This window comes from Lagopus leucura, unplaced genomic scaffold (genome assembly GCF_019238085.1).
Source record: "Lagopus leucura isolate 7727_CA_CO unplaced genomic scaffold, USGS_WTPT01 Super-Scaffold_1, whole genome shotgun sequence".
NCBI classification, from domain to species: Eukaryota; Metazoa; Chordata; class Aves; order Galliformes; family Phasianidae; genus Lagopus; species Lagopus leucura.
In genome coordinates, this window is record NW_024962250.1 from 4,821,821 (window position 1) to 4,836,364 (window position 14,544).

The 14,544-nt window shown below is 41.5% G+C and overlaps 1 protein-coding gene across 2 annotated transcripts in view; it reads left to right on the forward strand.

Moving 5' to 3' along the window:
• The first annotated feature begins 719 nt into the window (after window positions 1-719).
• The window catches only part of EXT2 (exostosin glycosyltransferase 2), a 71,873-nt gene continuing 58,048 nt past the window's right edge, over window positions 720-14,544 (forward strand). The window contains exons 1-6 of one of the 2 annotated variants that reach the window (XM_042866414.1): window positions 720-791; window positions 2,287-2,846; window positions 3,019-3,108; window positions 7,970-8,086; window positions 10,775-10,970; window positions 14,281-14,420. In XM_042866414.1, the coding sequence (XP_042722348.1) occupies window positions 2,311-2,846; window positions 3,019-3,108; window positions 7,970-8,086; window positions 10,775-10,970; window positions 14,281-14,420 (1,079 nt within the window). In that variant the 5' untranslated portion in view covers window positions 720-791; window positions 2,287-2,310. Of the gene's footprint in view, window positions 792-825; window positions 937-2,286; window positions 2,847-3,018; window positions 3,109-7,969; window positions 8,087-10,774; window positions 10,971-14,280; window positions 14,421-14,544 lie in introns of those variants that run through there. The other variant, XM_042866405.1, reaches the window with a different exon arrangement.

Below are 14,544 nucleotides of genomic sequence, written 5' to 3' on the forward strand. Positions count from 1 at the left end.
CCACGGCTCTGGGGTGACAGGGTCTCAAGGGGGGTCATGCGAGGGGATATAGCAGCACTGACACGTTTTTGGCAAAGGGGCAATTCATTGACACCTGTTTTTTGGCATGCCGCCAGTGTGTGTTGTTCTGGCACAGAGTTTTGTGCCACGGATTTATCATGCCCTGTCAGGAGGGGAGCTCATGGTTTCCCTCGGGATAGGGGCTTTTTGTTCCACTCACTTCCTATACAGGCCTTCCTTTGCAAGATCATAGAATCACAGAATCACTCAGGTTGGAAAAGACCTTAAAGATCATCGAATCCAACCATGACCTAACCATTCTACCCCAACTCAAACAACCCTCTGCTAAATCACGTCCCTGAGCACCACATCCAGATGGTTTTTAAACACATCCAGGGATGGTGGCTCAACCACCACCCTGGGGAGCCTATTTCAGTGCTTAATAACAATTCCAGATGCCTGAGGGAGAAGCACGATACGCTTCAGGACAAGGTGCGAGCAAGAGCTGACAGCTTTAAAAGCAGGCTGGCGGCGGCAGCTCTTTGCTACCAATTTCGCAAGCCTCAACGAACTCCACGGCAACCTGCCTTGCCGCTGCAGCGGCGCCCTCCCGCCACAGCGAGGCGCTCTCACAGTGTCGGGGCAGGGCGGCGCCTCTCTTGCTCCGAGTTGGCGGCGGCCCGTGCGCGTGCGTGGCGACGGTCCGGGCCCGGGGAGCGGCGGGCGGCGCGCCCGGCGCGGAGGGGCAGCCGGCGGGCTGGCTGCTCGCACCCGAGAGACTGCGGGCGGAGGTGAGTCTGGGCCGGAGGCGCGGCTTGCCTCGTCCTGCCATTCTCCGCCCGCGTCCCCGAGCCGCGGATGGGCGAGGAGCAGCGGAGGTGCCGCGGCTGTGGGGTCGGGTGACGCAAAGCTTGCTGCAGACGTGTGGCCTTGAAGGTAACGAGGGCGGTACGGCCAGCGTGGGATAACGGGATGAGCGGTCAGAAGCGTACGGAAAGCTTTTGGTTGCGAAGGTCGTCGCGACGAGGGGTCGCGGGGATGTTACTTTGTACGGTGGGCTTTAACAGCTGCTTCGCGGCTCGCTTACTCTGTCCTGACAGCCTTTTGTCAACAACTGCCAGATCAGTGTGTCAACCGATTTCATTATGACTATTTGTGCTTAGTGGTACTTCTTTTATTCATATTTGTTGTCTGCTGTGCAGTTGACTGCTGTCAAGGCAAGAAAATGTCCCATCTTTGTCCAGAATGTGTAATTACATCACCTGCATTCTTCTTCAAGCATGGAAGCATACCAGCTGTGCAGCGTGCAGCTTGGAGCCGTGGATTTTTACTTAATGTGGAAGCTGGAGCAGATGACCTGAGCAGCTTTCAGCATGCTACAAGTAGCTGATCCTTCAGTCATACAGCTGGAACTGTGATTCTGCATGTGAAAGCTTAAAGAACAGTCAGCAGTGGCAGCAGTGATGTGACTGTGTTTGTGACACTTTATATTACATCGTATTTATTGTAAAAAAAGTGTCACTAAGACTACAGCCAACTAACCCCCTTGGCTGGTATAATGCCTGTAGTAGTAATTGCATGCATGTTCGCTCTTTCTGGGGAAGTGGACGTTTGAGATTGTTAAAATGTGTAAGGTTTCCCTGTTTCCTAACTGATATCCAGAAGTAATTATTTCAGTGCCAGAATACGATTGCTTGCACAAACGGATGTTTTTGGGAGATAAAATGTCAGTTCTAAGGTAGCCTCAGCTATGGGTAAATAAGCTTGTGTACCTGGCTGTCTCCATGGATGAGGATCTTAGAACACAATCATTTAGTCTGAATTCTGCAAAGCTTTTTCATTTTGAGTTGGTTTGTATTCTAGGTTTTCTTTGGCATTTTTCTGGTCGATCACGTGCAATTTGATTTGAAGGTCACTTGGTGTTAGAAACAGTATCCTGATACCAAGTTCTGCTTGTTACATGCTATCCACATTGTGTCTCTTCACTCACATCTAAGCTGGGCATGATGTTTTTTTGGTGTTCACTGTGTGTACACTCCAGATTGCCGCCTGTGAAGAATCAGAGCTTCAGGTGGGCTTCTTGTCATTGCCAAGTGGCAGTCACAACATATAACCAACCACTGGCATCTTATGTTCCAGAGGGACGTGAGCATCTGAAGGAGTTTTACTGTAAATCTGCTGAGGCAAAGAGCTTGTCTTGAATGGGTTAATGTTTTTCTCTGCACAGTGATAACTTTGTGTCTCCTCCAGAGCTCAGCCTTAAGTCTCTCTCTTTCTAATTTGCAGAGACAAGAGATAATTGATGCCATTATGTGTGCGTCAGCCAAATATAACACCCGGGGTCCAGCCCTCATCCCAAGAATGAAAACCAAGCATCGCATTTACTACATCACTCTCTTTTCCATAGTTCTGCTTGGCCTAATTGCCACAGGAGTGTTCCAGTTCTGGCCTCACTCCATCGAGTCGTCCAGTGACTGGACTGTTGAAAAACGCAGTGTCCACGATGTGCCTGTGGTCAAGCTTCCTGCTGACAGCCCCATTCCTGAGCGGGGAGACCTCAGCTGCCGGATGCACACCTGCTTTGATGTCTATCGATGCGGCTTTAATCCCAAAAACAAAATCAAAGTATACATCTACTCACTGAAAAAGTATGTGGATGAGTATGGGACGTCAGTGAGCAATACTATTTCCAGGGAATACAATGAGCTGCTGACTGCCATCTCTGACAGTGAATACTACACTGATGATGTCAACCGAGCCTGCCTTTTTGTGCCATCCATAGATGTCCTCAATCAGAACACACTCCGTATCAAGGAGACAGCTCAGGCTTTGGCACAGCTGTCCAGGTACTTGCTGAAACTTCCACATAGGACGCTGCAGAACTCAAGTGGAATAAAATTATGTTGGAGGGGAGGGAGGATCCAGTGAGTCAGTGCTGGAGCTAGTCTTGGACAGAACTTATCATCTGTTTACAGATAACATCTTTCTAATTGTTGTCTGCTTTTTCTTTTGCTTTAGATGGGATCGAGGCACAAATCACTTACTCTTCAATATGCTGCCTGGAGGGCCACCAGATTACAACACTGCACTGGATGTTCCTAGAGATAGGTATGAGTTTTACTGTGTTTGAATGCATAGATTTCTAAATGCCGTTGGAGAAGCAGCAAGTTCAGAACTGTAGCTGATAGCTCCTTAGCTTTTACAAAGCTGAAATATGGCTTTGTCAAGAGAAGTAGAGAAGTCCCTGTCTTGTACAGGCCAAGTGTTTGCTCCAACAGTTTATTCCCATTCTCAGTTTTACAGGCAATATGATCTGTAGCATTTGTTTGTCTTAGCTCTTTTGCTTGCTGTAATGATGGAGAATTTTCAGTTTAGGCTTGTATATTGTATTACAAAACCTGATGTATTTACAGAATGTCTCATGTGATGCAAAGTAGAAATCCAAAGACTGCTCCTAGCTTCAACTTTCTGATACAAGTCAGAACATTTACATGGGATGTTTTAAAACAGATGTTCTACTTGACAAAACTAAAACTATGGTGATTTTCATTAACGTTTGTTATTTCAACAGTTACACTGCACTAGTAATTGGGCAATTTCTCATAGTTGTTTTGTCATTTTAAGATATCTGGCAGGGGCTTAAAAGGCTCCTGAGCTTAATTTTCACTTGCAGAACAGTTTACTTTTGAAGGAGAAAAGGAAGTTGCAAGGCAATGCAAGTTGGAATAAGAGAAACTTTATTAGTTTAGAAGCTGTTATTGAATATGTTTCTAGTGGATTAGCTTATGCACATTTAGCTTTGCTGATTTGGATCCCATGTAATCAGTCCTTCCCTTGAAGATCAAGGTTAGCCGCCTTCTGCTGAATGTTCTGTCAACAAAATCTTCCCTGAGACATGGAATTGTAACTTAGAATGTTGAGTGTAGAGCTTATCTTGATTTCTTTGCACCAAAGATGATTTAAAACATTATCCCTCAATACCAGAAGACATACATTTGGTTGTTGGCTTTTTTTTTTTTTTTGACATGTTTGAAGAGTATGTTTACTCTTTGTAATCACATCACTGATTGTGAAGTGATTTCTTAGTTTTTGCCAGCGTATGGAATATGTTACATGGATGTGGGTTATCCTGAAGAGGGCAGCCAAGCACTGTTCTTGTGTAACCAAACCTGTAAATCTGTTCCTACAAAACTCTTTAAGATTTGTATTTCTTAACAAGGGTTTTCATTTAACAATGTTCTTTTGAGCAGGATGGACTGTTCTTGGACTGCATGCCTGTGTCCTTAGAAAAAGCAGACTTATTAAGTGAATGCAGGAGGTTTACTACGCAACGCAATTAAAATAAAATTGTGTCAAATGTCCATTTATGTCTGACCCTAGCTTAGGGTGCAGAAAATACATTATTTTGGTAGATGTTTTTTGTAAGTGTCTCCCAAGCTACCACAGGAATTCATGTCATTTGAATTAAAAAACCAAAAAACAAAAACCACCTTTTTTTTCTGAAGCGGCTGTTGCCATAGCTTGCTGAGTTGACTTGCTCTGTAGCTGCATAACCACTAGCTCTAGTACAGTAGAGAGGCAACAACGTTTGAGAGGTGGAAAAGGTGGAAATACCTTTTTGTAGGCAGCCAGCTGTCAGACTGTACTAAGTGTAAATCCTGGCCACAGGTGTGAAAATAAATGATCTGTGACAAAATCACTTGTGAGGATCTAGTTCTGGAAGGGCCTGAGTGCTGTCACATGTGGTTACAGTATGGTTTTGGAGACCTCTGGAGGCCTTACCTCATATCTAACAGACAGGAGAACCCAGCATGCCTTCTTCATCTGAATACATCCACAAAGTACAGAATGGGTAGTTAACAAAGTATGCAGCACTGGTAGCGCTGTGAGGTGTGAGGCTGCAGGTTGAAATATATGTATTCTGGCAGAGTTTGATGGATTTTGAATGACAGGCCTGAACTGTACAGATGGAGCTCCATAAGGACTAGTGGGTGTGTGGGATTTTGTGGGTGACTGGTGAAATACACAGGTAGCATTTGTGAAGTTTGCTCAGGGAGTGTGGCCCGCCTTCTCATACTGAGCGCTAATGGATCATGGATGTGATAGAATCATGTTCTGCTGATTTGCTGCAGAATGTGAATCCAGGTAAAGGCCTTATGCACAAAAGGGAATTAATTTATATATTATTTTTATGTCTGTAGAAGTCTTTAGCTAAGCTAGCTCACTGAGAAGTTGACTGTTTATTAAATCTTTAAATCTGATTACTAGGAGACAGATAAAAGCGCTTTATTCCATAATTTCCACAATGCAAGTCTGCCTTGAGGGTGTGGAGCCTATGTTGCTGATATTAGCTGCTGTAACATATGTAATCTCCTGCCATAAAGCTTAAAAGATAAGCCCTTTATTTGTTAATAAGTGTTACTAAATCTAGTATAGTAGTGTGGTTGAAGAGACTTCTTTTTCTGATCCACTCTGTAGCCGTAGAATTGAACGTAGGGATGATGATACCTTTTCTTTCTGCTTCAGCTGACAAATTGGGTTTCAGTGACTTGTGAGATCTGGCAGAAAACTGGTGATGTTGGCAGCTGGGCAGAAACACTTAAGAGTGCAGACCAGTTGGGGCACTTCCTGGAGAGCAAGCAGGATCAGTATCTGAGAAGTGGTGAAAAGTTGCTCTGAAACAGGCTCATTGCTTAGTGCTGTTTGAAGGTTATTCACCTTGACTATATTAGGAGTTAATATCTCTATTCCCTCACTGCACCACAGAATGAAAATCTGAGAGGAGTTATTTAGCTGGTGTTGGTTCCCTGCGGGTTTATTTAAGTAAATGTCTGTATGACACACCTGCTTTCTCAAGGCTGATGAGGTGCTGTCATGTTTTCACCGGATCCAATTAAAACAATCTGGTTGTAGTTTCCCAATTAGGGGGGTTATAAAAAGAGGAGGTTGTAAAGTGCAAGAACAGCAATGTCTAAGCCAGTTTTTTCTCCAGGCTGGTAGTTGAGTTGATGGATAAGCCCTGGAACATGTAGCTTCAAGGGTGAGACCTGCTCATAATATACACATAACGCATATATGTCACCAAAGGGGAGGCACTGGAAAGGAATCCCAAATAAGCACTTGGATCGTAAATTCTCACTCGACGCGTTCTTGATTTATCGTCCTGTTCTCAAGTTGATTTCTGCTGCTACAAATAGTTTGCGTCTACAAGTGGTTTGTGTTCTGAGTGAAGAGTAATGAAAGGCAAGTGTTTGAGTTTGTAATTGTCATCGAACTGAAATATGTCTCTAATCCAGAGCCTATGGTTTTCCAAGAGCTTCTGAAATGACATTTAGTGAAGTCTTATTTGTACCAAAATGGGATATAGGAATGCTAAACGGCTGCGCTGCAATTTAAAGCAGGAAGCGAATTATCCTGCAGAACACCTTGAAGGGAGTTAGAAGAGGCAGAACATGCTGATGTTTAACCAGGCTGATGAGTTCTGAGGGGAAAAAATAATTAGTCTTGGATGATAACTAAGTAAAATCATAATCTGTTGCATAAGAGCAATAGAAAAACTGCTCTGAACACTATACTATGCATTTAATTCAGTGATAGCTGGAAACTACTTCACCTATTGTGTTTTCAGCATCTCATCTGGTCTCATACTGATGTTCTTCTCATGTTACTGATGAGACCTGCCTGCTCCAGTCTCAACTGTGAAAGTGGGCAAGGTTGTGGTAAGGCTGCAGGCTGTAATTGTAGCTGCTGCAATGGGTACCGTTCCTCAAGCCCCTTTCCACGTTATCTAGAGTAGTGCTGTATTTGTGTTCTTCTTCTTTGCCTGGAGACAGGTTTCTGCAAATTACTTTAAGTGGTAATTAAGACAAACACAGTATCTCTAGGGCAACTTTAGGAATAGCTCACCTTGCTGTTGGTGACGAAGGGCTAAAAGTATGATCAGACGTTTCAGGAGTCTCAGAAGAAGCTGGATGAGAGCATATTTTGGAATCAGATGATGTGTTCAGTGTGCCACCTGGTCACTGGGGATGAAATGTAACTGAAAAACTGTTGGCCTCTAATCATTTGTTCAAAGAAGCTGGAATTGGGATAAGAGATAATAACACATTAGTTTCTTCTGGCACTGTGAATGGTGCGTTGCTTTCTTCTGTACACATGGTTCTCTTCTTTTTCTGAAAGCTCTTTATGTTATGAAAGGTTGTCCCATTTAGGAAAGGCCACAGACAGAGTCAACTCTCTAAAGAGTTAAAATGGATCTTAATTTATCCATCCTTGGTTATTCTCATGCATTCTAGCAGTGTCCCAAGCTGCCTCTACTCTTGGAGATTGGATTCAGAGCATACTGAGCTCTTGCTGTGGTGTGTTCTGCTTACAGCATTTCTTCTTGTGATAGGTGAAAATAAACTTAAAAGTTTATGCAGTTGCTTTGAGAACAAAATATAAACTAATTTTATTTGCCATAGAAGTCCTGAGTTGTTACAAGCTGACAAAATGCTGTATTTTATCTGGACTTGTACCCGAAATACAGCTTGTCTGACACTCTGAGAGCTGTGTTATGCACTGTTTTAGGGCAGGCATTGAGGAATATGTTAACTGATATAAATAATCAAGAAAATATTTCCTTAAATTAAAATGGACTTGATGCATGTAAGCTTGAAAAAATGTAGGGTGATTGTAATGACAGCAATAGATTCCATTTCCCTATAAGAATGCAAAAATGGTCCTTTCCTCAGTGATCATATGCCACTGCAAACATTCCACTGATGACTGTATCCAGTCTGGCAGTAAGCCCGGTTCAGGAAGGCTGAAGTGAATCTAAAAACTGCATGAAAAATTCCACTGACAGAAGTTGGGAGAAAAACTGTTATCTCAGTAACTGTTATTGCTGTTCTGGTAATGATAACCAGTAAATCATGCTCTGAGTCTGAATGATTTACATTCTCTGTTTATAGTCTCTTGTATTTTTCAGAGCTCTGCTAGCTGGTGGAGGCTTTTCCACGTGGACTTACCGGCAAGGCTACGATGTCAGTATTCCTGTGTACAGCCCTCTGTCTGCAGAAGTGGATCTGCCCGAAAGAGGACCAGGGTAAAGTGATTCCAATGAATTGGCAAAGTACATTGAATATTGCATGTGATATGGATACAAATAAAATACAAACATATCTGCTAGCCTCTTGGCAGGCTGGGTCAATTTGTGTAAGGGTTGGGCTCATGTATGGCTCTTCCTGTTAAAATACGTGATGGTTCTGCTGCTAGTAGCCTTGGCTAATCTGCCGGGGTGTGGGTTACCTATGAGCTGGGGGTATAGGGGAGATGATTCTGTCTTCCCACTTCAGAGACTAAAGTGTGGTAGGTGATAGTTTGACAATGTTTCTTGGTGATCCACTCCAGAAACTGAACTGTGAAACAGGACAACAGTGTTTCTAGCAGCATTAGATTCAATATATCTAGAATATATTTTCAACTTACAGAAAATAAATAAAAATAGTTGTTAATGTTTGTTTTTAAAGTTTAGGTAAAGCAGAGCTGTAATTCCAAGTAGCACTGATTCCCTAGTAAATTATACTTTCAGATCACTTAAGATACTTAAAAGCAAACTAATGACAATAAATTGTATATATAGCAAAGACAAAAGAAGCATTTTCAATAAGCCTTTTAATTACACAGCTGAAAGCTTCCCTGTAGCAGGTTCTTACCAGTGTTGTGGTTTAAAAGCTGAGCAGATTGAGGCAGTGGGGTAAATGTGCTCTTATTGATTATGAATTTCAAGATTGGAAACGCAGAAGCTTTAGGGATTTCTTCTAACCGCGTCCTCTAAAGAATACGGATTTATCAGAGTTGAAAACTGTTGTTGCAAGGGTGCTGCTGATAACAGACAAAAACTGGAGCTTTGGCTACAGTTGTCTCCTCTGGTAAGGGCAACATTCTTGCTATTGCTCTTGGCTGCTCCAGAGCAAGGAATCGTAGTTAGTTACAGGACAAAGCTGTACAGTAGAAGTTTGTTTTACCCACACACATTATGCTCTTGTTTATAATGCTTCTGCACCTGGAAGGTGTAGGGACACCTGGTTGAATCCTAACTGATTCGTCACGTCTCAAGTGTTATGGCCCAATGTAGACTGAGAGCATGCTTTGTATTTCTATCTGGAAGGTATAAACGTGATCATAAGTTTCAGCATGTGTAGAATCTGTTGCAGAGAGAGATGCTGTCATACTGGTTGTGTCCATATAGTCAACCAAATGCTGTGTCAGCCCATTTTTGATGGGAGGTTTGTGTTCTCAAACACACACAACTTTTTGTGAGAAACAGACTGCAGTCTCCAGAGTACCATCTAGCGGCCAGTTAGCGTTACTAATTGAAACATTCACAGGTTGCTTTATGCTGGAAAACAGTGACAAGAGAACAAAGCTCAGGTTCAAGCTTGATAGGGATAAGTAATCACATTCCATTACACTGAAGTGTTATTGCCTGCTAGCTGCAATCTACTTTCTTTTGTAACAAGATTTGATAGCTGGGTTTGGGTGTCATAGGATGATGATGGTTTAAAGGCAAAATTTGATTTTAAACGCCCAATCAATCCCACACAATCTTTCACTGGTCGTAAACATCCATTATCACTAGTGTGTGGTGGCATTTCCTTTTTTAAAGGCAAATCCTATTTTTGTTCCTCTTACAGAGTTGAACAGAGAGTTTGTGATTTACTGGCCTTTTGAGTTGGATAATTTGAAATATTTTAAATCCAACTCTGCAAGAAACATATGTTCTTTAAAACTGTTTGTAGCAAGATGGTAGCAGCTGCAGGCTTAGGAACAAGAGTGGCTTTAAAAAAATTCTGTTCAAGTCTTCTCTGCTAATTGGATCCGCTGAAGTGACCAGCAGGGAAATAAGTAAAAGAGGTGAGAAGAGCAGCAGGAAAGGTCTGACTTTATAAAGTGTGTGTTTGTGTGTGTTTTCAAAGCTGTAAATTAAAAGTAGTATCACGTGGAGCAGAATTGGAATCCTAAGTTCAGGCCGCCTATTTCCTGCGTTATTTTGGCTGCGTGAGGGCACGCTCTCACTGCGTGTTCCCTCGAATGGGAAGCAGTAGAGTAGTTTGACTTATCCGATCTGCTTGAAAAAAAAATCAGACTAAATGAGTATAACATTTGTGTGACATGATATATTCCAGCATTAACAAATCCCATTTTTCAAAGAGAGAGCTTCTGATCTGTCATTGTTGTTGTGTGTTTTACCTCCAGGTCTAATTAAAGCTGTGAAATAATTCAGTGTTGAAGCACATCTTGAATATTCGTGGTTTTGGGATGTGGTAGGACTTAAGAGGGAATAAGATTAGACAGTTCAGCATCTTTTTTTCCAATTAAAATTGATTTAAAAAAAAAATAATACGGGAGAAGAAAGCACTAGCAGCATTCAGTGTCCTGTCTGCTTTGTAACAGTGCACAGACATCAAGCATCAGTAGCAAGCTGTTTTATTATGTAGACAAGTAACATTAATCTCAATTTATAAAAGAGGTTATAATGCAAGTGCCTATTCATACAAGCACTTTTTCTGTGTATGATTTTATTTGATATTGTAAATAATACTAAGCCATTTAATATCAAAAATTTAATTATATTGCATTCTTTCCTGCATTGTCTGAAAATCCAATTTTGGCACTATGTCTACATTTAGCAGAATGAGATTAACTTTTCTAGAGTGGAAGGGAACGTGTTGCCGAGCACCTTGGAAGTAAACTTGCATTGCTGTCAAGTAAACTAGCTGTGTTTTCTCAGTCCCCGCAGGTATTTCATTCTGTCATCTCAAATGTCTCTGCACCCAGAATACCAGTCTGAGTTGGAAGCTCTTCAGGCTGAGAATGGGGAATCGGTGCTGCTCCTTGACAAATGTACAAATCTGTCAGATGGGGTCCCTGCTGTTCGCAAACGCTGTCACAACAATCAAATCTTTGATTATCCTCAAGTGCTTCAGGTAAGACTGTCTCTTCTGCAGATTTCTCTTTCTCTTGGTGACTGTCTTAGCTGTGGAGCTGTTCCTAGTTAGCCCTGATAGAGAACTTGCTTATATTTCATTTAATGTTTTGCAAATGCACAGTTCATTAGATCAGCTGGGATGTTATATCCCAACTTTATTCTGATTTTTAAGAGAATGAAGAACCGTGTACTCAAGCTGGTATAGAGGATACACTGCAGTCTGAAATACTGCTTAAGTGTATCAACTTAATGGGGTTGGTCATGGTGGTTGTGGTAGTACACGATAACATGGTGTAAACTTAAATAAGGATGTGCAGATACCACAAAATCCAGCTGTAATGAGAGGTGAAAATTTTGAAGGTCAGGCAAAATTGATTGCTTTAAAACTAGGGAAGAACTTTAGAATCTACACCTCCAGAATGACTGGTAAAGTGACCTTCAGTAGGCATGAGTTTGAAATTGATTTCTTAACGATTCTTCGGGTCTTGTTAGATCGAGCTTAGAGCAGTGGCCTGCTTTGTTAGTTGCAGGACAGATTAAAATGAACTTTGCAGAGCTTATGTATATATTTATTTTTGGGGGGAAAAAAAGACTGCTACAAATACAGTTCATCAGGTTGCATTTTTTGCATGCAACTCAGTAGTTAAACTCTACAAAATACTCTCTGTAGACACAATGGACTGAGCTAGAAGACTTGTCAGCATGCAACTATGAAAATATCTAGGTGAAATGTGTCTGATGGCCTTGGCCCAACTTCCAGAGGCCTTTTGATGTGTCAGGGAAGATAAAACTAGGTAGCATTCTCAGACCCCTGGGTCTCTTGGCAATTCTCTAACAGAGAGGTGCTTTGGCATGTGGTGTGGTGAAGTGAGTTATGCCATAGGCCACTGTGCTCTGTCTGTGGCCACCAGCACATAATTTGTCTTTGAACTTCAACAAATGATGATAAAATAACAAACAGGCTGAAGAAAGGCAAAGTTTCCACCCCTCCTGTTATGTTTTGAAGGAAATATGTTTAAAATTCCTTGGGGAGGAGGGGGAGAGGGAGAGGGAACAACGGGTCACAATGAGTCCTAAACTTCCAGTCAAAAGGGGAGGAAAAAAATCTCTTTGCTGTATTTCTTTAAATACTGACTGGATAGCTCAAGGATAGCAAGTCAGAGGATCTGTATCTATATCTTGCTATGTATTATTTTCTATCTCTGAAGAGAGCTGGCACATGCAGAGATTGTTAAAATACTTTCCTTAGCAGAGCCCTGCATCTCCCTTTGGAATGTCTGGCTGATAACAGTGGTGATGTGAGGAGATGTATTTATAGTAACCTTTGTCTAGACAGGAAAAATGGTTATCTGGGCAGATGAGCATCTGTGTCCACATCTGGGCTCTTCTTTATCTTCCCCACCCCCTTCTCCCAGACCTTACTAGGATTTCTTCCACCTGTTTATTTGTGATCCAGCAAGTGAATGGTTAAAGTGTGTTTGTTCTCTCTGCTCCTTCCATTTTCCCCCACCCTTCTTTTCCTTCTGTTCTTGTCTGGGAGTAGGGGAAGGAGGAAGCCTGAGGACTGATCCCTGTTCATCCTTTCCAGCACTGCCTGTACAGACTTTTTTCTAGCCAGGCTCTTGGACTTCTGGATTGCTAAAGCCTCCTGTTAGCACTCTTCTCTTGGACAGGATTCTCAGACTCTTCAGTACTCTACAAATATGAGCACAAGGCTCACAATTGCACTAGGAAGCAAGTGAAGATCCAGCAAATTCTGTTGTATTTCCTAGTTTCATTTTCATGTTTTTCTACCCTGCCTTCCTGGCTCCTTTTCATCATGCCACAGAATGCTAACTGGAAAGATATTTTCTTATCTGTGCAAGCCCTTGTGTCAACTTTGATTTCTCTTTCTTAGATTTGGGAATAATACTGACTTGGAGTTTTTCTTTGTAGAGCTAAACCCTCCAAGTATGTTTTTTTTGTCATCTTGAATCTGTAGCAAGTTTCCTCAGTAATGTTGAAGTGAACTAAATACCGTATCTGCAGCATAGCCAAGATACCTTCTCTGCTGGAGTTTCAGCTTGTGGCTTTTCATCTTGTGTGCCGTGGGCATGAATAAGCTGTTAATATTCTTTTTTGTGGAATCTTTTTATATCTTTGAAGCTCCCTTTAGCCACCTTCCTCCCATTTGTACCCCTTTGGAATAAGTAGTCTTGTTGAGTCTTGTTGGTCACGCTCTTGAGATAAGTTATCATACTTCTTTTCCCTGGAAGTGCATTGCCTAAAACTAAATACGCTGCTATGTCTGGGGTCCTGCAATACTGAACGGAGTGAGAGATTACTGCCATTCTCTTAGGTTGTGCTTCTTTCTACATTCTTTTACAACCTATGGTGGAGCGATTTAAATTTTTTTTTTCCAGTAGCATAACATTGTTGTTGCACATGAATATTCTTCATACCTTTTGTATGAAATATCCTTCTCTGCAAAACGCAAAACATAGCCCATTATTTCATGCTCTACATTTGTGCTGTTGATTTTTACCTAAATGTTGAAGGCTATATGTGTATTTTTAGTCATTTTCTCCATGTAGTGTCAAACTCTAATCTTGTTATCCATTATGTTTCTTAATCTTCCAAAAAATGTCAACCATCATCACATATAATAAGTAGTGTAGTCTTAATTTTGCTCCTCCCTTAACTAAGAGACATTTTGGATGCTGCAACTAGGATAAATTTTTTTTTGAACTCTTTTGATTCGTCACTTTTTTTTTACCTATGAGCCACTGCTAACTGCTTTTTATATAGAATTCTGTAACTATAAAGCCTCTAAGGGTTTTATCAATCTCATGATTTTTTTTTTTAATTTCCTTATGAAAATATCAGATGCTAAGTGCATTTTAAGATTGCCTATGAAATCTGTTATGTCCCTGTTATCCTTTTAGTGGAAAAAGTTGGTTTGGCATCGTACATTTTGCACTTGATAAGTTCACACTGCTTTTTGCTCATCTTGTTATGCCAACTTTCAAACTTATTTTTTCCACCTGAATTTTCTCAACTAGAATTCTGAAATTAGAACATTAAAGTAAAGCTTAGAATAATCTCGTTAGCTGATTTCTCTGCTTTCCACTCAATATTTATGAGCCACTAGTAGATAAACTTGAATTTATTGGTGACTCAGAATACATTGGTAGCGCAGTGCAAGTGCAAGTCTTTCCTTTTGGCTTCCCCCCCCTGACAATTTAAAGGGCATATATGTACATACCTACTTCAACTCTAATACTGCTCTTTTTTCCCTCATCATTGTGTTGGGTATCATTTGTTGACAGGAAGCTACATTCTGTGTTGTTCTACGTGGAGCACGCCTCGGACAGGCTGTACTGAGCGATGTTCTTCAAGCCGGCTGTGTCCCAGTCATTATTGCTGACTCCTACATCCTGCCTTTCTCTGAGGTTCTGGACTGGAAGAGGTTTGTACCATAACTGCTGTACATCCAGTTTGCACCTAAGAGGCATCCATTGTATTCAGTGATTTGAGTGAAACTGCTGTAATAAGTCAAAAGCACTGGTAGTTACAGTGAAGAGAATACTGAA